Source organism: Eleutherodactylus coqui, chromosome 3, assembly GCF_035609145.1.
Source record: "Eleutherodactylus coqui strain aEleCoq1 chromosome 3, aEleCoq1.hap1, whole genome shotgun sequence".
Classification (NCBI taxonomy): Eukaryota; Metazoa; Chordata; class Amphibia; order Anura; family Eleutherodactylidae; genus Eleutherodactylus; species Eleutherodactylus coqui.
The window spans coordinates 224497127-224523055 of NC_089839.1; the positions used below are offsets into that span (position 1 = coordinate 224497127).

General features: G+C 44.7%; 1 protein-coding gene across 1 annotated transcript in view; it reads right to left on the reverse strand.

Moving 5' to 3' along the window:
• RAD18 (RAD18 E3 ubiquitin protein ligase) overlaps positions 1–25619 on the reverse strand; it is a 354196-nt gene extending 328577 nt beyond the window's left edge. Inside the window, exons 1-2 of the mRNA XM_066596983.1 lie at positions 25505–25619; positions 22155–22236 (exon numbers count right to left, since the gene is read on the reverse strand). Coding sequence (XP_066453080.1) covers positions 22155–22236; positions 25505–25561 — 139 coding nt within the window. The 5' untranslated portion in view covers positions 25562–25619. The remainder of the gene's footprint in view (positions 1–22154; positions 22237–25504) is intronic.
• Positions 25620–25929: the final 310 nt, after the last annotated feature.

Here is a 25929-nt window from a genome sequence, read left to right on the forward strand (position 1 = left end):
CGCAGTGAAAAAAAAAACTAAATTGACATGCTGAGGAGTTTAAAATATTTACTGCATGCTGATTTTTAGTACAAAACATGTATATTTTAAACTGGCAACATGTATGTTTTGCCTGAAAAATCACAGCTAAAGCACAACGCAAAACACAGCACATTACCCAAATACAACCCCAATTTCAATTTTATACTGTGCAATCACATTCTGCTCCTACTGCTGAATACTGTAAACAGCAAGAAGCCTTAAATTCTTGCAAATACATTCCCATAAATTGTATCCTAATTTACAGCTGCTAAGCCCTTGTGTCACAGGAGCAGAACACCATGTCCTGGGAGGCCCTACCATCTATATAAATGTACATTTGCTGTCATCTGTACAATCCATGTTGGAGTGTTTAGGAGGCATTATTGTAGCTTCTTTATTTTATCAACCAACATTGTACAGAAAAGGTAAAGATAAATCCCTTTATAACATTCAACAATCCATCAAGGTCAATTTACTCAGCACAATCCTCCATGTAATTACAACTTCTCTCTAAAAACCATATACAAGAATACAGCTACTGCAATACCGCCCCCCCATGTGCAAGAATACAGCTACTGCAATACCGCCCCCCCATGTGCAAGAATACAGCTACTGCAATACCGCCCCCCCATGTGCAAGAATACAGCTACTGCAATACCGCCCCCCCATGTGCAAGAATACAGCTACTGCAATACCGCCCCCCCATGTGCAAGAATACAGCTACTGCAATACCGCCCCCCCATGTGCAAGAATACAGCTACTGCAATACCGCCCCCCCATGTGCAAGAATACAGCTACTGCAATACCGCCCCCCCATGTGCAAGAATACAGCTACTGCAATACCGCCCCCCCATGTGCAAGAATACAGCTACTGCAATACCGCCCCCCCATGTGCAAGAATACAGCTACTGCAATACCGCCCCCCCATGTGCAAGAATACAGCTACTGCAATACCGCCCCCCCATGTGCAAGAATACAACTACTGCAATACCGCCCCCCCATGTGCAAGAATACAACTACTGCAATACCGCCCCCCCATGTGCAAGAATACAACTACTGCAATACCGCCCCCCCATGTGCAAGAATACAACTACTGCAATACCGCCCCCCCATGTGCAAGAATACAACTACTGCAATACCGCCCCCCCATGTGCAAGAATACAACTACTGCAATACCGCCCCCCCATGTGCAAGAATACAACTACTGCAATACCGCCCCCCCATGTGCAAGAATACAACTACTGCAATACCGCCCCCCCATGTGCAAGAATACAACTACTGCAATACCGCCCCCCCATGTGCAAGAATACAACTACTGCAATACCGCCCCCCCATGTGCAAGAATACAACTACTGCAATACCGCCCCCCCATGTGCAAGAATACAACTACTGCAATACCGCCCCCCCATGTGCAAGAATACAACTACTGCAATACCGCCCCCCCATGTGCAAGAATACAACTACTGCAATACCGCCCCCCCATGTGCAAGAATACAACTACTGCAATACCGCCCCCCCATGTGCAAGAATACAACTACTGCAATACCGCCCCCCATGTGCAAGAATACAACCACTGCAATACCGCCCCCCCATGTGCAAGAATACAACCACTGCAATACCGCCCCCCATGTGCAAGAATACAACCACTATAATACCGCCCCCCATGTGCAAGAATACAACCACTATAATACCGCCCCCCATGTGCAAGAATACAACCACTATAATACCGCCCCCCATGTGCAAGAATACAACCACTATAATACCGCCCCCCATGTGCAAGAATACAACCACTATAATACCGCCCCCCATGTGCAAGAATACAACCACTATAATACCGCCCCCCCATGTGCAAGAATACAACCACTATAATACCGCCCCCCATGTGCAAGAATACAACCACTATAATACCGCCCCCCATGTGCAAGAATACAACCACTATAATACCGCCCCCCATGTGCAAGAATACAACCACTATAATACCGCCCCCCATGTGCAAGAATACAACTACTATAATACCGCCCCCCATGTGCAAGAATACAACTACTATAATACCGCCCCCCATGTGCAAGAATACAACTACTATAATACCGCCCCCCATGTGCAAGAATACAACTACTATAATACCGCCCCCCATGTGCAAGAATACAACTACTATAATACCGCCCCCCATGTGCAAGAATACAACTACTATAATACCGCCCCCCATGTGCAAGAATACAACTACTATAATACCGCCCCCCATGTGCAAGAATACAACTACTATAATACCGCCCCCCATGTGCAAGAATACAACTACTATAATACCGCCCCCCATGTGCAAGAATACAACTACTATAATACCGCCCCCCATGTGCAAGAATACAACTACTATAATACCGCCCCCCATGTGCAAGAATACAACTACTATAATACCGCCCCCCATGTGCAAGAATACAACTACTATAATACCGCCCCCCATGTGCAAGAATACAACTACTATAATACCGCCCCCCATGTGCAAGAATACAACTACTATAATACCGCCCCCCATGTGCAAGAATACAACTACTATAATACCGCCCCCCATGTGCAAGAATACAACTACTATAATACCGCCCCCCATGTGCAAGACTATAACCACTATAATACCGCCCCCCATGTGCAAGAATATAACCACTATAATACCGCCCCTCATGTGCAAGAATATAACTACTATAATACCGCCCCCCATGTACAAGAATATAACTACTATAATACTGCCCCTATGTACAAGAATGTAACTACTATAATACTGCCCCCTATGTACAAGAATATAACTACTATAATACTGTCCGCTATATACAAGAATATAACTACTATTATGCTGCCCCTCTACGCTTTACAAAGATATGAAGGTGTATGTTGTACCTAATGGAAAACACCACTCAATTACAAATTCCTGTGATTAGGATATCATACATCATTGTTCCCTTCACAGCGGCTCTCATTCAGTAATAATAATGCCTTTCAGACTCGGGAATATTATTATTTTATTAAACACGACAGGCTCCATAATACATTTATTGATTTTAAAATAAAACAGACTTCAGGACATTGCGCCATTAATTTTACATTCTATGAATCTAATGGGGATTAGGTAACGCTTTAGTGCTGTTCTTGTGTTTTCTGCTGCAGGGAATGCAAATGTTAAAAAAACACTTAGAAAGTAAGCAATGACGGCACCTCTACTGCGGCTCCAGGAATAAAACCGCCGCACAGCCAGATAGGGAATTTACTAACTTTATGATCCAAGTAACTACATTTTTATGCACTGCATTGATTTTATACATGGCGATGGCACAGCGCCCAATATAAATAAACATGAGCTGTAGACGAGTTTGTATAAGGCATTGCGCACACTTAGTCGCTGCTTTCGTCAGTGCTTAGAGGAGATTTATGAATCTTGCAGCTATAAGTCGGAGTAATGTACATCTAACTGTCCGGGCTGGAGAGTCGGAAGATGCTCAACTCTTCAGTAACAAAGCCTTCCATAGGTCATAACTGTTCTAGGAAGCCAGAATGCTTCTTGAGTGGGATTTCATGGACATATGTAATAAATCTGCCTTCTTATAACCCACCTTTACTTCAACTCTGCATTTTACAGTCCATTTTATGTTCCTTGGGCTTCTCAAGGAGAAATTCAGCATCCCAATATCTATAGCAATCCTCACTTACAGTCAGGGGTAACGCTGCGGTCTTGCAGCAGTAAAGAATCAGGTTTGGATCCTACTATGAGAAACATTGGCATAGAGTTTGCATGTTCTCTCCCTGCTTATTTGGGTTAGAGAGGACCGGTCGCCTTTCCTGATTTGTCTATTTTATACCCTATAGATCAATAATTATTTTCTTAGAACTCTGCATTGTGCTTTGTTATACTTTCTAGGTTTGGGGGGAATCAAAGTTTCCCCTTGTGGAGAGCAAAAAATTATCATTGAGTCTTACATAAGCTATGCAATGCTCCCTGGGAAAAAGGTATGCAAATAGGAGATGGGAAAGTACCTCACCAGTACCTTGTCACCCCCAATCGCCCGCGGATCATCGCCCGTGGACAGGCAGCCTAAAGGTCACTTTACACGGGATGAGTCTCGCTCCTGTGCTTTTATAAAGAGCAATAGTCCTGTGAATCGTGGCAGAGCGACCCAGGGATCGTTCCGACCACCCGCCCCCATTCAGTACACAGGCAGCCACTCACAGATTGAGGGACTCCTGTTTACCCGACCCAACAGTCACTTAGTTTTTAGTTCTGCCAAATACCAAGCGACTCCAACAATTGGGCGATTTATCGCTTAGTACCTTGTCTGCATCCTTTTGCACACAGCACAATTTTCACCTGAATTCTGCATTTCCAGTGGTAATTTGTGCAATAATCACCCCACATAAAAGGTACCTCAAAAGGGGTTTTCTGGGTCTCTAAAAACAATAATAAATTAGGGGTGATTCTTCTATGGCCACTGAAGCCTGTGCGCAGCTGAGCGGTCACATGTATAGTGAACGTGACATGACAGCCCGCTGCTTCTTCTGGGTTCAAGGTGTTGAATGGGGAGCGGCCAGATAGAGCAGTATTTAATATTTATTGATTTTAAGCCCTTTCAAATTTTTTTTTTTAGTTCCCGGAAAACGTCTCTTAGACTAGGTCAACACTGGGGTTCATTTGCAGTGGAAAGCCTTCCTCCAAACCAACAACATTTGGTGTGGATTTTGAATCCCACAGCGGAAATGGCAATAAAGTTGATATGCTGCAGAATTAACTTTTACACCGCATGTCAGTTTCCACGCGGGTTTTGTGCAAATTATTTCCGCCGCTTGTGGACAAGATTTTCAAAATCTCATCCTCTCTGCTGCTACTGTAGATGCGGCAGAATATCTGTGCGGAGGGTCCACAGCAAACCTGCCCCGTCTGGACCCTCCTTTAAAGTTTCAGTAGGCAATGCAGCTTAGCCGGGGTTTAGGATCATATCTATGTCTTAAAGCGTACTCCCTTTTCGACAAATTTCAACAAATCCTGATATACACCAAGTTCTCCTCACCTGCTCATTTGCACCTAGTTTCATGTTTAAGTTTTGATTTTCAGATAGTCTTCCCTATTTTTTTTGTTGTGATGCTGTTTGCAATCAATAGGGGGAATGCAATGAGACAAATAGTGCAAAGCAAGGAAACTAAAAACGGGGGTCATTTTTGATTGAAGTTTCCTTACTATGCCCATGGCGCTCCCTCAGTCCATTAGCGATTATATCCGAATAGAGAGTGAATGAAGGCCATCTCTGGAATTACAGGCTCTTATACTTGCTACCCAAGTCCAATACTAACAGCTCCAAGGCATTAATATGGATGCAATATACTTGTCTTCATAGGCAGAACAAGTAACTCTCCTGTGGATAGCACTCTCAGACATTTCTAAGGCATGTAATCTGGTGTGCGCCTCTTGGGGAAGAGAGGATTCTCAATGAAACAGAATATCACAGCAGTATAACTGAACTTGTTGGCACAGGTTCATCACGGATGCAGACCAAATCCCACAAACGTGCGGTAGGGTGGCGGATGGTGCGCCCAGCAGCACCTGTCACTCCATGGACTATAGACTGTTCTGTGTTGTCGAGGATAGCAATACAAAACTCAGGGGAAGCTCCGTAATATGCATTGCTGCCCGCTAAGCACCACGTCAAAGAAATGGCCCTTCTTGATATGGATAATCACAAAGCTTCAGCTGCGTCACTCGTCACCATCAACCCAAATCTCACAAAAACATAAGTTACTAATGTTCTAGAGTTTCAGTGATGCCAAAACCGCAAAGATCTTTGCTTTTTAAAGTTATTTTTTTATACTTTTCTGTTTTCTTATTGTTAGTCTGGAAACGGTACATGTGTACCTTATTTATAAAGCATGTGCCCCATCAGACAAGGCACAACCTTCCTGCTACTTAGGACTAAAGCCCACCGATGGGTTTCACGCGGCAGAAATCCGCAGCTATTAGGTTCTACTGACCCTAATAGCCTTCTGCACTTCAATGTTCACGCTACAAAATTCCGCAGCGTGAAAGAAAGCACGGCATGCTCAAACTGCCGCGGGAAAACACGCAGCCGGCTCCCACTGTAGTCAATGGAAGCCGTTTGTCGTGCGATACTTCCGCTGTGAGCACAGCGGACGTATCGCACGACTACACGTCACCGCCCACTGCTGGCGTGTCATAAGCTGTACTGTGTATGCGCACCGGTCACCAGACCGGACGCGCATGGCGGATCCAGAAAGGTGAGTATGGGGTCTTTGGGGGGAGAGTCATGTCGGACTCCGCTGTGATATTCCACTGGCAGAGTCTGACACGGCCATGGGCATGAGGCCTTATTTTGCAAGAATCCATATCAAATCTGCAAAACCCACATTATTGCAAAAATTTCATAATTTCGAAAATCACATCATGTCCTGAATTTTTCGCTCAACAGATCGTAACAGATTCTACTCACAGTACTGACAGTGAGCTAGACGGGTCCGACACACAGTAATGGGCAGTAACAATCCAGTAATATGGCATCCTCAGTATTTTTTTTTTTCTTAAAAAAAAGGCGGCAGAACAAGAAGCTGGGCAATTGCCCCGTGGAGACGACAGCCTGTTGGATTACTTTCTGGTCCGGGTGCTATAGGTTACAAGTCACTTATCTTCCTCTCTTTCACACATGTTAAACACGAAACTGGAAATCAGCTGCTATGCGAGGGGTTAAAAAAAATAATAATTTGACAACATATTTTTTACCCAACGCTACTTCAACCCCTACCCTCCCTGCGCCATAACAGTATATCACAGCTCGCTTCAGATCAGATGTCATACTATTGCAATGCAGTAATGGACTAGGCTAAGGAGCTGTACCCATGCCCTTATTTCCGTAGGCCAGCTGTATAAAACAGGCATCCGGGCACTAAGGGCCCTGGATTGGAGATAACTCAAATACTGGCCATTAAACCCCTTAGAAAACATGGCCAATACTGATCATGACATCTAAGTAGTTAAGAAAAGAAGGGGGTCCCTCTGTCACTGCATAAGGACCAATGATGTGATGGTGGAGGGACAGTGGCTTCCAGGCATGCCATAGCTGCCACTGTCAAAGAATAGAAATAGGACTATTGCAGTGTATTACATGAGTGATGAAAGGATCGCATGTTCAATTTCCCTACTGGGCCATAAAAGAAAAAAAAAACACAAGCATAATTGTTATCGCTGCATCCATAACCCGTGCAGTAATTAAATGAGCAAATTCAATGGTAAGCGCTGTAAAAAAAGCCAGAATTCTGCTTTTGCTTCATCCATCTCACAATAAAAAATAAATAAAAAAAGACACACACACATTAAAGGGGTTGTCCCGCGGCAGCAAGTGGGTCTATACACTTCTGTATGGCCATATTAATGCACTTTGTAATGTACATTGTGCATTAATTATGAGCCATACAGAAGTTATCAAAAGTTATTCACTTACCTGTTCCGTTGCTAGCGTCCTCGTCTCCATGGTTGCCGTCTAATTTTCGCCGTCTAATGGCCAAATTAGACGCGCTTGCGCAGTCCGGGTCTTCTGCTTTTCTCAATGGGGCTCCGTGTAGCTCCGCCCCGTCACGTGCCGATTCCAGCCAATCAGGAGGCTGGAATCGGCAATGGACCGCACAGAAGCCCTGCGGTCCACGGAGGGAGAAGATGCCGGCGGCCATCTTCACCGGGTAAGTAAGAAGTCACCGGAGCGCGGGGATTCAGGTAAGCGCTGTCCGGTGTTCTTTTTTAACCCCTGCATCGGGGTTGTCTCGCGCCGAACGGGGGGGGGGTGTTTGGAAAAAAAAAAAAAAAACGTTTCGGCGCGGGACAACCCCTTTAAGTGATCAAAAAAGTCATACGTAGCCCAAAACGTCATCAATGAAAACTACAAGTCGTCCCACAAATAAAACAAGCCCTCACAGGCCTCTGTTGATGCAAAACTAATGTTGAACGCCTCTGAATGCAGCGAAGCCAAAAAATAATATACTTAATATAATTAAGTGGATCTCAAGCATCCAATATTGACAGTCGACCATGTCTCTTGTGCACATAAATTTCTCCAAATTCTCTGAAATTGGTATTATGTACTGTAGATGGAGGGGTATTCCGTCTTCACAATTTTACGTTGAACCTTTTTCTGACATTGTTCCACAATTTATAGACGCAGTTTTTCACAGATTGTGAACCTCTGACCATCTTTGCTTCTAAGAGACTCTGCCTCTCTAACATGTTCTTTTCATATACAGTCTCGTGACTTAGTAGAAAATTGACCCTCCGTTTTTCATTAGTATGATTTTTTCCAGCTTTTTTTTAACCCTTTTCCAACTTTTAAGAGACGCGTTGCTGCCATCAATTTCAAAAAGGAGCTATATTTTAAAAATGAAATTGAAAAATGTTTGACTTTTAACTTCTGATTTGTGTTCTCATTAAGAATAAAATATGGTTAGGATGGATCATCAGTTAAAAAAATGGGTAGAAAAGCCCTTTAACGATCATTCATCCCCACACCTGTGATCCTCAGCTGTATGAATGGCAGCATACAAGCTTTTATCAACATGCTTTGTTGTTCAGTAACATATTATGTAAGGCCGAAAAAACAAAAGTCCATCCAGTTTAGCCTATTACCCCCTAATGTTGATCCCCCCCCCCCCCCCCCCCATTTAAGGTGCTTGTTATAATGCCCAATATACATAAGACAATGTTATCATCATCTGCTTAGTATTTACCCAGCTTTGGCTTGAAGGTATTCAGGTGCTCAGGCTGACTGCAAGTCCAACGGCTTAAATAGCAACAACAAAGGAGAAAAGCCGATCCTTTAAAAAAAATAAAAAAAAAACACCACATTTCTTCTTTTATTCCCAAAAATCCATAAAATTACTAATGGTAGGTAAAATCATGTCTATCACAGCTGTCATCAAGAAGCAATTGTCTCTCGAAACGCATCTGAGCGTAAACATGGTGTTACCTGGTACCTACTATTTGTGATTTTATGGATTTTTTGGAATAAAAAGTGTTTTTAAGGAGAGTGCTTTTCTCCTTTGTTACTTGTTATAATGGGCTAATACTTGGCTTATTTAAAGGCCCCCAAAGTCCTGGACAGAAGCATAAATGAAGGGTGCAGCAGACATTGCAATGACTTTCCTTTGCACATACAATGGTTTTCGGGCATCCCAAGTTTTTGTGTGCCTTTATGTGCCCTCAGCTTAGTGCCAAATTACATACAATGATAAAGACCTGGGTAATCTGAGTCAGGCTGGTTGCTAAGGTTGCCATGCCTGACAACCCCATATAAAAGGCAGTGTATCCCCAGTAACCAGTCTGTCTTATATGACAGCTGTTCAGCTTAAAGATGGACAACTTAGCAACAGTCTCACTGTGCTGAACATCAATATCTATGTGATCATGCCAGACAAATCTAATTTCTTCTATGATAGAATGACCGACTGGGTTGATCAGGGAAATGCGGTGGATATAGGATATCTTGACCTTAGTAAAGCATTTGACAAAGTATCTCATACCGTCCTTATTGAAAAAATGACTAAGGGATTAATAAGGCAACTGTTAGGTGGATTCACAACTGGCTGAGTGATCGTACTCAAAAAGTGGTCATAAATGGCTGCACATCCAAGTGGAAGAATGTATCAAGTGGGGTACCACAAGGCTCTGTCCTAGGTCCAGTGTTGTGCAACATTTTTATAAATGATCTGGGAGGAGGGAATTGATGGGAAACTGATCAAATTTGTCAATGGGCAAGAAAAATGAAGAAAGCACATACAGAATGGGAGGAATTGGGCTAAGCAGCACATGTTAAAAAGACTTGGGTATACTAATAGATCATAGACTGAACATGAGTCAGCAATGTGATGCAGCAGCCAAAAAGGCAAACACATTTCTGGGATGTATTACGAAAAGTCTAGATCACGTTAGGCAATTATCCCCCTCTACTCTTCCTTGGTCAGACCTCATCTGGAATACTGTGTCCAGTTCTGGGCACGTCATGTGATAGACATGATAATTATTTAATATAAAATGTCTATTGATGTTGTAATGACTTTCAGCTCTGTGGAGTCTAAAGGACACACACAATCTAATCATGGTATTTGCTAGCCAATGGATGGGTGATGTATTTGCTCTAAATACATCGAAGTTGCTCAACCAGTTTCTAAGAAGTTAAAGGGCCATAGTGTCGTGTATATCCTGTGTGTTTACCTAGGCCCCCTTCCACTCTTCAAACACAAGCTAGTTAAACACATCTTGTCAACTACACAGAATTCCTTAAGGTTGTCTGCATGCTAAAGAATACAAAGTCCATACTATGGCGGACGTGAGAGAGGGTGGGCAGAGAGGTGGGCAGAGAGGTGGGGGATTCTGTATGATCCGACAAATGAGAATCCTATATGTTACTGATGTAACCTGTTGCACGCCCATTGTGTGTCTGTACAATAAAAGGCCCTGTCTGGCTGTTTCTGGACGGAGAGCCATTTTTAACATGAGATTCATACCTTGTGTTTGACTTGGTCAGTGTGCGCATACTGCTTCCACACAATTAGGAAAGCGACAAAATACCCCAAAGCCTGCTGGAGAAATCATATTCCAGATCAGTGGCGTCTCTGGGTGGACCGAGTTAAGAGATTTTGATTTCTTTCATTCTGGAAAAATACAGAGATCGGCGGATGGCACGCAGAACTCAGGGGCCCGAAAATCTACAGAACACGGTAAGATTGCTTTATGTAAATCTACCGATGTGATCTGGGTTCTGACTGCTTTTCTGCCTGTTCCTGATCCAGAGTGATAAATCAATGAAAGGCAGGTAATATAGTTCTTTCTTACTCGGAAAAGACCACCGTTTTAACCTGCTTAAGGGGTATTTTGTATGCTGTGTCTGTTATGTCTGAGACGGTTAAAAATTGTGTATACAAGACCAAGAGATAAATTCTGTGAGGGTTAATGTGTCGGGAGGGCGGACTCGGCTGTTTAAGTCTGAGGGAACACGCCAGTGACACGTGCTCCTAGGTAAAACTAGTGTGAGGTTAGGAAGATTTATGATACGTATACTTAACTTTATGATTGAGCGTGTTATGTTCTCATATGTGGAAAGGTATATACTGTGAAGTATAGCCGTGCTTTGTGACGGCTGATTTCTCCAGAATATTATTGAGGTTTTGGTCATTGAAAATAATCGTCAGTCTCTGTGTATAGCTAAATGTCCTGTCTAGGACGTGTACAGGAAGTGCTCTTCGGGATTGCTAGTAGACCTTGGGTTGATATAAAGGTAGATGAGATATATACCTTGGGTTGATATAAAGGTGGATGAGATATATATATACCTTGAGCCGTTGTGGGTATTCTCCAGTAATCCCGTCTGTCTGGTATTATAGAAAGAATGTGCAGTGTTTATTGTTGGGGGGAGGGCTGCTGATAAGAGTGAGCTGAAAGCTTTTTCCAATTAACCCTTTCTGTTTACTTTGTCGTTCCCTGTGTTTTGTAGAATTAATGTGCATTATAATTCTGAGTGGGAAAGAGGTTATATGGAAAGGATTTGAAGAAAGCAGATTTTACAAGAGAAACAGTACTGTGTGCAGAAACTTTGAATAGAATAGAATAAGCAGGTAACATAGAGTTGAGCAAAGTGAGCAAGGACAAAGGTCATAGAGCTTGTGATTTGGTTACTGAACAATGGGAAAGGATCAGGAAAAGTTGCAGAAAGAAATGCCAGGTTATAGACAGATAAGATAGATTGTAGAAAGTTTTCAGAAGATGAGCAGGAAGCCTAGCAGAAAGAAATGTGTTTTTAGATTGCTAGAAGGAGGTATAATGTAGTTAAGAGATTGAAGAGGGGAAAGCATGTAGGGGGGTATGTGTATTGCTTATGAACAATGTAATGTGTTTGTGTTGACTGCGGCCCCTCCCTGTAATGGCGGCCGTGCTTGCAATGTTTACAATCCAACATAGTGTGACTCTGCAGTAAATGTAGTGAGGCCTGCCCCCACCCTGAAGTTACTTCCCCCCATGTGCTCACTTTCAGGGTGTGTGATGTTACTTCCGGTCCCTCCCCATCCGGGACAGGACCTGGCCCCGCCCCTTCCTCCTCCAGCAGCCATCTTGCCTCACCTGGAAGTGCTGCTACTCAGCAGCCATTTTGCCTCACCTGGGAGATTTGTAGCCCCGCCCCCTTTCTGCCTCTGGCGGCCATTTTGCTGCATTTGGGAGGCCTATATTTCCCAATGCCACTGTATCCAGTGCTAACATCATGATTGTCTGAACAAAGGTTTTGTTTGACCAGACTTTGTTACGCTCCAAGATGTGGCCACTTTGGATGTGTGATAAGTTCAGGGAAACAAACCTTTGTGGAGATGCAGCTTGGGACATAGTAGATGACTAAGCTGGTTTATAGTGCATGGAAGATTGGAGTTGATGCATGGGGGGCAGAGGCCGGGAATACATGACAGGGGACGCTCTCTCATGTTCCCAGGGGCTCTGTTTTCCACTGCCCGCTTCTCCAATGGATACTCAGACAGATGATGTTATGGAAGGCTCCTACAGATGGAATAATTTCCCTATAGTCACCCAGCAAACTTTTTCATGCAATTTGGTGAAGTAATTTAACTTTTTATGTGAAGAAAGAGGGATTGAATTGCCCAGAGTAGGATGTTAAGTCATCCGTATTCTTTAGTTTTTCTTTAAGTCTTTTGTATATTCTAGTGTCAGTCTACACTGAAGCTATAATTATATTCCGACAGGAGAGTAAAAGCTAAACGCTGGCCATACCCTGAAATACTATTACACTGGGTGACGTAAAATTTTACTTGTGTGGCGCCCCCTTGTGTTAAAAAATGCTAACTGCGACCTGAAATTAAAAAAAAAATTTTTTTTTAAGGAGATTTTCGCTCAGACTTCGCTGCATACACTGTCACCTTGACCTACAAAGTGCTTGTTTTTGTGCCTCTTGGTTTACTAGTTTGAACGCAATGACTTTTTCCATTGAGTATTGCGGTTCAAAAGGGGGGAGGCATAGGTGATCTGGGTCATAGATGATCTAGGTGTTGTAGATCAGCTATTGGGTTTGAAAAATAAATAAATGATTTTGTGCTACAAGATTCCGAGCCATGTGAAATAGTACATCAGCACGATTATTTAGTACTAATTCAGTAAGAAACTGCAGATATGCAAACAGTTACCAGAACCCCTGTTGATAATGCATATGTTGAGCTTTTTGCAGATGGTACCAGGGTGAGGATTGATGACTCCACATCGGATATGCAGTGGTCACACAACAAGATGTCCTAGAAGCAGAAGCTCTGCCTCCGCATGTCACAGTACAATAAGCGGAATGGAAGGCCCTCACTGAGGCGTGTAGAGTGGCGAGCGGTAAGACCGGCAATCCTTTACACTGACTCCTGGTATGCATTTGGCATAGCTCATGATTACGGCCCAATATGGAAGGCCAGACAGTTTTTTACCTTAGCAGGACAACCAATTGAGAATGGTGCAGCGGTACAGAGTCGCATGGAGGCCCTACTTCTACCTGACAAAGTTGAGAGTTCGCACCGATTCCTACACTGGAGAGGCGAGAGACGACACCCTCGCTGACAGCGCAGCAAAGGCAGCGGCCCTCAAGCCGTGGAAGAAAGAAGAAAGATACTGACAGCATGAGTCAGTGGTAAAAAAACTTTGGACATTGACAAAAATTTGGACTTTGATATGCTAAAAGACTTTTACAGTTACAAGCCAGCAAGGAAGAAAAGAATAAATGGACTAATATGGGAGCAGCAGAAACAGGACAGTGTGTGGTGAACGGTCAACAGCACTTGCCCACCACAGTTCCTGTATCCCATGATGGCCCAGCTGATGGACGGAAAGACCCACCTAGTAAAGCAGTAATGACGACGACGCTTGAAAGAGGTTGGGCGACTTCTAGGTTCTCTGTAGCTGCTGCATCATTTGTCCGGTTTAGCATGATCTATGCCATGGGTAAGTCAGGGCAGAAGTAAATTTGCCACATCACACTTGCCGGGACCACTCTACCCATTTCAGGGATTGCAAATTGACTACGTTCAGCTCCCACTTGTTGGGAAGTATGACTACGTGCTTGTTGTTGTTGATGTCTTTGCAGGTTGGAGGCCGACCCTGTTACCAAGGTAAACAAGTAGGTAACCGCAAAGAAGCTCATGAACGAGGTAAACTGTGAATATGGGGTACCAGAAGTGATTCAGAGTCAGACAGAGGTATAAACTTCGCAGGTGAATGTAACATGTCATGTCTGCTCTGGGTGTATCCCAGGCCTTTTACATGCTGTACCACCTTTAGTGTAGTGGAAAGGTGGAGAGACGTAGTGGCACGCTAAAAAGTAAGATACTTAAAAATGACGCCACTTTGGAAAGACTGTCATCCAATAGCCTTATACAGTGTTAGATATGAACCCAGGGGGGATTATACATTGTCTCCCTACGAGATTGTTTGGGCTAGCCCCAAGGCTAGGTCGTTACTATCCTCAGTAGTTACAATTACAATCTGATGTGTTGACTGAGTATGTGATTTCCGTTGTTAAGGAACTAACCAAAGCCTATGCACAGGTGTTCTCTTCCAGACTCAGAGGCAGACACTGGGACACATATCTTGCAGCCTGGGGATTGGGTGTGCATCAAGAAGTTCCTCAGGAAGCACCCTCTTGAGCCCCGATTTGATGGCCCCTACCAGGTGCTTCTGACTACTGCCACAGCTGTGAAACTAGCCGAAAGACTTACATGGATCCATGCTTCATACTGTAAGAAAGCTTCAGATCCGGGAGACCAGTCTTAGTTGTGCCAAAGACATTACTCTGGTTAAGGCTAGTGAGAGAGGAGGGTGGCAACTGGAATCCTTAGTCGGAAGAATATGGGGGTATGGTTACCTTCTGGTATAACTCGTCCAATGCTCAAGTAGCTGCATATTCCTTCGACTATTGTACTGTGGTCCCGTGTCTAGGCGCAAGATCCCACCGCAGGCCAGATTTAGCTCAGTCCAGCTGGTTATATGACTTATATACCCGGGGAATACAATATGTTTGCGCCACTGATAACGTCTGGGGAGAAGACTGCCGTTATTGGGGATTAGTGGGATGGAACGCAGGAACAGACTAGTCCTATAAACCGCGAAGTGCCTTAAATAAGAAAAATAAGAGCGGGAAATCCCTAATTAGTCGTATAACCCTCCTTGAGAATAATAAGGACAGCAGGTATTGGAAGGCTGAACTTAGTATGCTGCTTGGTTTTAATGCGGTTGTTACACTAACCATGGAAGATCCAAGCCCGGGGGACGGGGAGACTTATAGTCTGGGGACATACCGGTACGGGAGGATAGATCCCTTAGGGAAGTTTAAAATAAGGGATATGGTAGATACAGCCGAATGGAAGCCTTCACTTAGTCCCGTGCCCATAATTAACCCCCTCCGCCGTAAGATAAAGACCTTGACGAACATGATGATCATAGCCGACCCTACCTTTTGAGGACACCTTGACAGTAGCGACTGGCTACTCTGACCAGAATCTCTGGTTGGAGTTGATGAGGTACAATGCTAACAGGAGCAACAAGTCTAACTGTTGCGTGTGCGGTAGTGCCCGACTACACTCGGGGATGGTCCCCCTAAATCTCCCTGTAGATGCTGAAGAGTGGTTTATTAGTCTCTTCACGAACATTTCCGCTAATTACACTGTCCGTGAGAAATGGAAGAAGGAATACTCTATAACTACTTAAGTGTTTTGCACCGGAGAGAGTATTACTGACTACCCTGGAAACTACACCTGCCAGGCAAATAGGCAGGGTGGAGGGAGATTTTTGGGGAACTCACCAACGGGTATTGCTCCTCCTACAGTATGATAGGAGGGGAATAGATGCAGAATCAGGTCCAGTCCTTAGGAGACGTTTACTGGCTTTGTGGAGACATGAGGTAGAGGACCCGCCTGGAGGGTAATTGGACAGGGGAGTGTGCCTTAGTAAAGCCCTTATGCTCCTCCACATCCTGTCAGACACTAACGTTTCCCTTGTTTGAAAAAGATGAAGAGCCAGTTCCGATAATGCCAACCACATGCGCTACCAAAGAAAAAGGAGAAATGTACTAGTACTGTGCCTGCCCCGATCTCCTAAGATGGATTGTCAGTGGAATTCCCATTTGCCTAGGGATAGTGCAGAAGACCTTAGGTTCCGGCGAGGGCACACCCTGTGGGGTGTTAACTTGTACAGATAGAGGGTATGGATGCCCGGAAATGAGCCCAGGGAATCCATGGCCTCCCTCTGAGGTAAGGTAGGGATCCCCCCCCCCTCCTAGGAGTAGGGACTTACGGGCAGTGGGAAAACCCTGACGCAAGGGTGAGGCGACTTGGACGTGTTCACCATTAGGACTATCTCCAGGAGGGACTTTGGTGTGGGTGAAGATTAGGGAGTCCCACGCCGTACGTACCTGTTCACGCTACTAGTATTGTAACATTATGCTAGAGCGAGAAGAGAGACCCCTGGTGGTAGTTTTGATCTACACGTGTACATTGACGTCATGGGATAGCCAAGGGGGGTACCTGACAAGTTTTAAAAATTAGAGACCAAGTTAAAACTAGATTCGAGTCCATTTTCCTGATCATTATGGTAAATAAACGTTGACTGGATTAATTATGTTTATTATAATTAGCAGCGGTTTATAAATTATACTAGAGACGCCTTATAGGGACTAGTTGACCAATAGGACCTACCTCGACTATGACTTTTTTTAAAAAATAGAATGGCCTTAGATATGACTTTAGCTAAAAAGGGGAGTGTCTGTAAGATGATAGGGGAGACTTGTTGTACCTACATCCTAGATGACACGTGACCCGCGGGTAAAGACGCAGTTGCTATTAAGAAGCTGACCGCACTGACTAAAAAGAGCTAACTTTTGGGACCAGCCCTCGCCATGGATGAGCGGGTGGTAAAGGATCCTGGCACAGACGGGCGTCGCTGTTGTATGTGAACTGATGGTTACCTTTTCTGTTCTAGTCTGCTGTGTTATCCCCTGTGTCAGAGAGACCTGTGAAACTGATGCTGGAAAAGCCGCTCCCACCATGAGTTTGCTGGATGCATCCCCAGAAGGAGTGGACAAGTCCTACACCCCCTTGAAGACCCTAAAACGAACCTTCAACGCGCTCCAGTTATAGGCTCATGCGCAGAGAACTGTGAAAATTAGAGGATAGACATTTTAAGGGGGGATTGTGATAGACATGATAATTATTTAATATAAAATGTCTATTGATGTTGTAATGACTTTCAGCTCTGTGGAGTCTAAAGGACACACACAATCTAATCATGGTATTTGCTAGCCAATGGATGGGTGATGTATTTGCTCTAAATACATCGAAGTTGCTCAACCAGTTTCTAAGAAGTTAAAGGGCCATAGTGTCGTGTATATCCTGTGTGTTTACCTAGGCCCCCTTCCACTCTTCAAACACAAGCTAGTTAAACACATCTTGTCAACTACACAGAATTCCTTAAGGTTGTCTGCATGCTAAAGAATACAAAGTCCATACTATGGCGGACGTGAGAGAGGGTGGGCAGAGAGGTGGGCAGAGAGGTGGGGGATTCTGTATGATCCGACAAATGAGAATCCTATATGTTACTGATGTAACCTGTTGCACGCCCATTGTGTGTCTGTACAATAAAAGGCCCTGTCTGGCTGTTTCTGGACGGAGAGCCATTTTTAACATGAGATTCATACCTTGTGTTTGACTTGGTCAGTGTGCGCATACTGCTTCCACACAATTAGGAAAGCGACAAAATACCCCAAAGCCTGCTGGAGAAATCATATTCCAGATCAGTCACTTTAAAAAAAAAAAAAAAAAAAAGACAGACAAACTGGAGCAAGTTCAGAGAAGAGCTACCAGGATGGTGAGCAGTCTGCAAATCATGTCCTATGAGGAACGGTTAAAGGATCTAGGAATGTTTAGCTTGCAAAAAAATTTAAAAAAAAGGCTGGGAGGAGACTTAATAGCTGTCTACAAATATCTGTAGGGCTGTCACAGTGCAGAGGGATCAGCCCTATTCTCATTTGCACAAGGAAAGACTAGAAGCAATAGGTTGAAACTGAAAGGGAGGAGACACAGATTAGATTTTAGAAATAAAATAAAATTATAATTTCTGACGGTGAGGGGGATCAATGAGTGGAACAGGTTACCACGGGAGGTGGCGAGTTCTCCTTCAATGGAAGTGTTTAAACAAAGGCTGGACAGACATCTGTCTGGGATGATTCAGTGAATCCTGCACTGAGCAGGGGGTTGGACCCGATGGAACCTGGAGGTCCCTTCGAACTATAGCATTCTATGATTCTATGTAATCACTTGATGAAGACTTTAAAATGTTGTGACTTTCATAAAGTTGGCAGATGCAAAGATATATTCATATCGCTCCCATCAGGGTAAATAGATCATTTAAGTTTAGGAGACGCATTAGAAACCTGCGGGGATTTGGTGTGAGGCATCTTATCAAATAGAGCAAGCAGCACTGAATTATCAGGTTTCCTCTACATGGATGTGTATGTTGTGCAGATCAAACCCAGGGGATCAAAACACCAGCAGGATACTTATCTGCAAACGATCGCAATGATGCATGTGTGGTCTGCACAGAAGGAACGCCAGCTATATACATTATCCCCACAATCGCTCTTATCAGATTACCTAGTAGCTTGCTTTGCTCGCTGAGTGCAATCAAATTTGATGCAAGAGAATGTACAAGCAAATAAACTGCAATGACATATTTTGCAAACATAATTACACTCCCTGTGAGGGGAAAGCAAAGCTGATGCTCAGTCTGTGTTGCAAATCAAGGGGAGGGATGTATTCACTCTGCATGTGTAATGTACTGTATGTATGGTGTACAGGCAAGATAACATATCCATTCACCTGACAGATGCCACTACAGCGCCCTTTTGCACCACTGACAGCTGCCGGAGCTTCCAGAAGTGCCACAACATTTAAAAGTGGAGTACTTCAATATTATAGTTTTCTGCTGTCTGGCATTTATTTTTAGTCTCAAATAATCCCTTTAACCCCTTCACAACCGCATAAGGTAAATGTCATGTGGTTGTGAAGGGTGTATGGAGTGGGCTCAGGAGTCTGCTCCATAGTCAGCGGCAATCTGCTGTTTCTGACAGCCGCAATCAGTTAGCTCTGATCCCAGCAGTAAGGCTGCCTGTCCACAGGCGAATTTTCATTTCGTTCCCCGCGGCGATAATCCGGCCGTGGGGAACGCAGTGAACACTTTCCATAACGTTGCTATGGAAAGCGCAGCATGCTGCAATTTGCAGCGCTTCTCCGTGGTGGGCCTGTCAGATAGACTCAGTGCAGAGAAAAATCAGCTCGCTCCTGGGCGGCGGCTCACACAGCGGAGATCCGCCGCAGGATATCGCTATGCCCGTGGACAGGCAGCCTTAGGCGTTTAGATGCCATAGTAAAAGTTGACCGAAATTATAAATTGTCCGTGGGAGGGAGGGGGGCCCTTGCACATTCCATAGGCATCCCAGTAGCGCTATCATGAGCGCTGATGGACTAGCAGAGCAGTCTGAGGCCTACTGAAGGCTCCCAGGGTAGCTCTGTATAAATACCTATGAAGCCTGGAAATGATCACAGGTTCAAGTCTCCAATGGAACTATATAATAAGTGTTTAATAAAAAATAAATAAATAAAAAGATTGAGCAACATTTTGTTAACAGTGAAAAAAAAAAAAACATGAAAAGTTAAAAGGGGGGAAAAAAGCCTTTTACAACTCTTTTCGGGTCCACAGATTTCACCCTTTCAATGGAAGATGTGAAATCTGCTGCAGATTTGATTCAGAAACCATGTCAAAATCCACATCAATGATGCGGATTTTGACGTGTTTTCAGGCATAGTTTTGATGTGGAATTTTCATGCAGATTGCCCGCTGTGAACAACCCGCATCATTTCCTGGTAGGGAGAACATACCCTACAAGGATTTAACGGGGACTACTGTAAATAGCATAGACATAGCATAGGCACGTTCGGCTGTTTTCACCCACTTGACTACTTCATAATAGAGCAGTGTTTCCGCCGCAGCCATGCTTGGCACATATGGGAGCACCCCTTTAATGTTTCAGAAATATCCTAACAATATGCCATAACATTCGAAGATGGCAGTACCTATTTAACAGTGATCCACAGACGAGGAGTGAGACACATGAGCAATACCTGCAAAAGTGGGAAGATTTTCTCCATGGAAAGCTAAACCCATTCTTGTAAATATCTCACTGCATTTCCCATTACCAATGAGACTGTATGAAAATATCTAGCGGAATCGGGCATAAATCATGCCAGCCACCCCCAGCTTCCCAAGAAGTCTGCACTATTTATACCGTACATACTGCAATCATGTAAAATGGGAAAAAAATAAAATCAAGATAAATATAGAAATGCAGCGAAGCGGAAATACAGATAAATGCTGGAAACTCCAAAAACCTTGTAAACAACAGACAAGGCCATTAGTTATAATCTTCCTAAAAAGAAGCAATATTTACATCCCCTGGTTCAGTCGCAGTAACAGAAGAGATAAATCACACGGAATGGACGGGAGCAGAGTTATGACCAACAATTCTATTTCTATCACCCTGGTGTAGTCTCCAGTCTGATCGTCCTTGTTTGTGGTTCATGCATTTGGCACAACCAGCAGTATGCATGGAAACACCACAAGGGCACAACGGACAAGCCATTGTCAACTTTCAGAATAGGTAACAAAGTTGGGGATTTTTATTTTTTTATTTATTTTTTTTACACTTTTGATGTCCTTGCAGAGGACTTGAACCTGTGAACCTATTATCTCTTTGATACACTACAATACTTCTGTAGTGCAAGGTCTAAGCTCTAATAATAGCGATCATTTGGTCCCGATCCAGAGAAGAGAATTTGCAGGCAAATCCTCACCAAAAAGGATAAGATTTGCCATTTAGGAATTTCCTGTGCATTTGTTGCAGAAAATCTGCATGGGTTTCCGCACCAAATCTGTGATGTGCGAGTATACCTCAAGGGTACATTTACAAGTAATGGAGCTGGTGCGGATATTCTACAGCTGAAAATCCACAAGAATTTGGACAGGGATCTTCACCCCTTCAACTAAAAGGTTGAAATCTGCTGCAGATCTGCATCAAGTTACGCACCACTTGCGCATAATACGCAATGTTTTGAATTTTCCACAGCAGAATTTGCTTTGGAAAAACCGCAGCATTTACAGTAAAAATGTTTTAATTTCATCAATATTGCAGTAAAAAAAGTTTGTGTGGAATCTGTGAAATATTCTGCATATTCTGACTGCAGATTTCAGCCTTTGAAATGCAATGGTTGAAACCAGTAGCAAATCTGCTGTATTTGGGTGTGGATTTGCTGTGCATTCTCTGCTGTGTAAAGTTGGCAGCGAATACACCCCATGTGAATATACATCCTATAAGTCCTTTAGCCATGTACTATATGGTCTGAAAATCCTGATTATTCAGCACATCAGAATCCTGCTGCAGGTAGAGAGCGGCACATGGTAGGAGCTCAACCTAAAGTTACACTGAGCTCATCTGCAAGGTTTCAGCTGTCAAATATCATTAAAAGAACGCTTTAAACCTTACCTGAATGGCGACATAATTTGATAAGAGAAGCAACGCTGTAGAAATAACAGCACTCTGACTAAGCTAGAATTCTGCAAGGTCTGATATACGGATTATACTGTTGAAAGGATCAATGCCAGTTGCACATACATCGCAGTAATGGAAATCCCTGGCAACAAGAAAGGCGTTTACGACAAGCAAATCTGAACGATGTTGGTTTCTAAACAACCACTTTTTATAAGTGAAAGGATAGAACAGGGAATTTCACATCATCTGCGAACAGAACATACCTGAGATGACTGGCACTCCTGACATATCAATGGCACAAAAATAGAGCAGAGGTGATCGCAAAGCGATCGCTTCATCAAAACAATCTTTAGGAACTTGATTTAGGAGGAAGCATTGACAGTATAAGACAAGACGTGATCGGACAGCGGTGACTGGCGTACGGCAATCAATACGCTACACTTCATGTCTGCGAATCGGAGAACGGACATGGAGAATACTCACAGTTATGGGAACACTCCGGGATAATCATGGCGATGTTGAAGTAGTCAAAGCAAATTCCACAGTGCAGCAAGTTGTCCACATCCTGCAAGACAAAGAGCAAGTGTGAGGAACAATCAAATGGGGAACTGAACCCATAAGCCATGTTCACACCAGGCAGAGACGCTGGGGATTTTCTGAACAAAAAAAAAAACAACGGCAGCATCTACAGATGGGGGTGAGAGGTTTGTAATATTGGTGCGTCAGCAGAGAGCCGGCAGAAACCGCATGTGGCTGTGAGAGAACTACGCATGCCACGTATCACATGTGCATGGTCATGCGCCATGTGACTTTTTTTTTTAAGCTTCCCCACTTTGTTTCTTCGTGGGTTTTGTATGAAATCACCACCAATACACAATATATTGCGTACGGACAGCGTTGCATACGCTACCTAAGCACCTATACAAATGTATAGGGCTCACACAATGTGGAACGCAAAAAAAAATAGAGCATGCTGCGATCTATTTCCCGTGCATATCTACACGCAGAGTCTACATGAACATGGATCAATAAAAGTTTACCGACTTTTTCCAATGAGTTTTGCGCAGATTTTCTCTGCAGGACAAGATTTTGAAGACCTTATCCACTTTGCCGCTATTGTAAGGGCTCCTGTTCACGAGCGAGCATTGCGTTACCCGCGGCGATAAGCCTCCTGTCCTCGAGCGGAGAATCATGCGATTCTCCCCTCGCGGGATTCAAATTGTGGCATACCACGATTCTCCGCAGTGAGCCTATCTGTCAGATAGGTTCACTGCAGAGAACTGACGGTTCTCTCCCCTGCTCCCCGGCGGCAAAATAGCGCAAGCGATATTCCGCCTCGCCCATGGACAGGCGGCCTAAATGCTGTGGATTTTCCATGCAGAGAGTCTGCACAGACAGTCCGCCCCTGTGAACACGCCGTAGGCTACAGGCACCCGAGGCGAGTTTTGTGCGTTGAGAGCTACACAAAACTTGTGCACATATGAACTCCATTCTTTTGAATAGACTTATTGACATGCATGATTTTTTTCCCTCACTTCATTTCTTATTTTTCGTCGCTCTCTCGGGAACGCCTCGCCCACTGCTTTCAATGGGACCTTAAGGATGGGTTTACACAGGGTGGATTTGCCGCGGATTGCCGTTGCATATCCGCACTGCGGCAAAACCGCTGCGTTTGCAGTGCAATGCAGCACAAATGAGATTTGCCAAAAAGCTGTTCTCACAGGACAGATTTTTTCCACACAGCCGCAGTGCGGAAATGCAACTGCGGCGCAATTTTAAAAGATGCAGCATGTCCATTCTTTGGCCTTTTCCGCGGCACTTTTTTGTCCATAGACCTCTATGGACGCAGCCAAAACCGCACCAAATACGCAGCAAAAAGTAAAAAAAGCGCTGCACAAAAATCCGCAGCAAAATCCGCAAGCCCAAATTAACCTTTCAAGTGGTTTTGCCGCAGAAGCAGTTCTTCTGTGGAAAAACCGCAACGGAGAAACCACGGCAAATCCGCCCTGTGTGAACCCAGCCTAAAAGAGATGACCCTCGCATGCCGTGCGCTGTGAGGTCTCCCACTGTAGACAATGGGGAACCCCTGCGATCTTGTGATGCACGTAAAACCCCTGAGGATCACAGTTTCACAGAAGTGATGCGAGGCGTATTTGAATGAAAAGGAGTGTAAAACACATGTTGGCAATCGCAAAAAAAAAATCTAGCCGCTATCGCGCTCACCCGAGGGAATGTAGCCTTAGGGCGCCTCCGCATATCCGCCCCGAAACCCACAGCATATTTTGGAATGCGTATTTTGTTGCCGATCCATATCACAATGCGCACGTGATTCTGGTGTGGATATCTCCACTGCAGACAATCCGCCCCGTGCTGCTACCGATTCCGTAATATTCTGTAGAACGCTGTTAGATACGGCCCCGTGGGCAAAAACTGCCACCGAAATCCGCAGATCCAGCGAGCAGATTAATGCGGAATTGAAAACGGCAGAACTCTGCAGGCGATCCGACAGCCAAAAAACGTATTTAGACCTGCGGGTTTTGACGGCGAAATATTCCGTCCTGCGAAGGCACCCTGGCGATACTGAATCATGCGAACAAGGAAGACGTCAGGCAAGAAGAGGTGCGTGTATGACCGCGCTAAAAAAAAACAAAAAAAAAAAAAACACATGTCCGTGACGAGTAATTCGCAGGCAGGCGCAGTGCCATACGCCATATTGTTCCAAGGAACTCGAGGCATTATGGCGCTCGTGAGACTGCGATTGGAAGCCATTTTGCAAGACAAGCGCATCACATTGCTGCAACCTGCCTTTTTCTCGTTTACTTTCAGCGTGAGGAACGACTGGCGGCACCCGCGCGGCCCGCAGCAGCGCACATACGGGCTTTACATCCCGTACTTGTGGCGGGGAATATTTTTTTTGTGATGCGCAACGACCACCACATATAATAAAGTTACAGTTGTGTCGCAGTCACATGATCCTAACACCGCTTTACCATTTTCGCCTACTTTCAGTTGCTTTCCCCCATAATCCGGGGGTCGGACTCCTGCGATACGGAGATGCCAGTCGAAATTATGAAGCGTTTTACCACATATTTACAACCGAGTCGCACCCAAAAAAAAAGAAACTGAAGAGTTACGCACGTCTGTCCCATTTTTCTCAGAGGAGTCCGGCGCGTTTATGAAGCCAGTTGTCGAAGACCAGGCGCAAAAAGCGCAGATCAGACACGTAGCGCAGCTGGCCGCCTGCTGCAGGTTATGGCGCTCGCTATGCATTAGCCAAATTTGGCGCAGTCTTATTGTGCAATCTTGTAGCCTCTGAGGTATATTTTGGGCAGTCAGAAAGGTCATTTCATTTTGGCATCTGAGCGGTTTTTGATGAATCCAGCTTTTTTTTGCCGCCTCATCATTTTGGCGCTCGCATCGCTCTCGGTTTTATAACCCCTTTATTAGTGGGCATACGGCATTCACACGGCGGCGGACGCAGGCGCTCAGCGTGAAAACCCCTCTGCACGAACTCTGAGGTAAACATTGAGCAAAGTTAAACAGATTCCCATTTTGGCGCGGCTCCGCCACTGACTGTTTCCTCTTTCGTACACTTTGTTAAAATTTGTTGCTTTTCGAAAATTTTCAGCCCATCTAATATTTAGAAGCGCCGGAAAAACTATGCGCCACATTTACACAGGCGCTCTCCTTCATAAATATGGCGGAAAATGGTAGAAAACCGCTGAAAATTACACGTCTATAGATTAATAAGCCCCATAGCAGCAGTCAGCCCGTTTATGGGACCCCACCACCTGCCTGACAGTCCCGCCCACCGCCGGGCGTCCCCACATCACCTGGAGAGCCCCGCGCGGCTGGCCCCTAGGGGCCCCGTCTGGACTGCCGGTCGCCATGGAGCCGGGAAGGAGATCACAGAGCTCTGAATTTCCCGGGATCTTCTGGCCACGCCCCCCTGCGCGGAGGATTGTGGGAGGTTCAGGCCAGTCAGCTGGAAATGGCGGGAAGTGAGGGAGGAGTGTGAGGAGATGCGCGCCGCCCTGCCATCCTGCAGCCGCCTCTCCTCACACTGCATCGCCTCATAGCTTCTCCTCATCATCCACTGTGTGTTTTATCTAATGACAGGGAGCTTCTACCTCACAGATGCTGGAGAACTACAAGTCCCAGCAAGTCCTGCCATTACTCGGCCAAACATTATTAAAGTGAAATCAGGGAAGTTACCCTGTAATCTGACCATAAAGACACTTCATCCCCCTCAGCACGA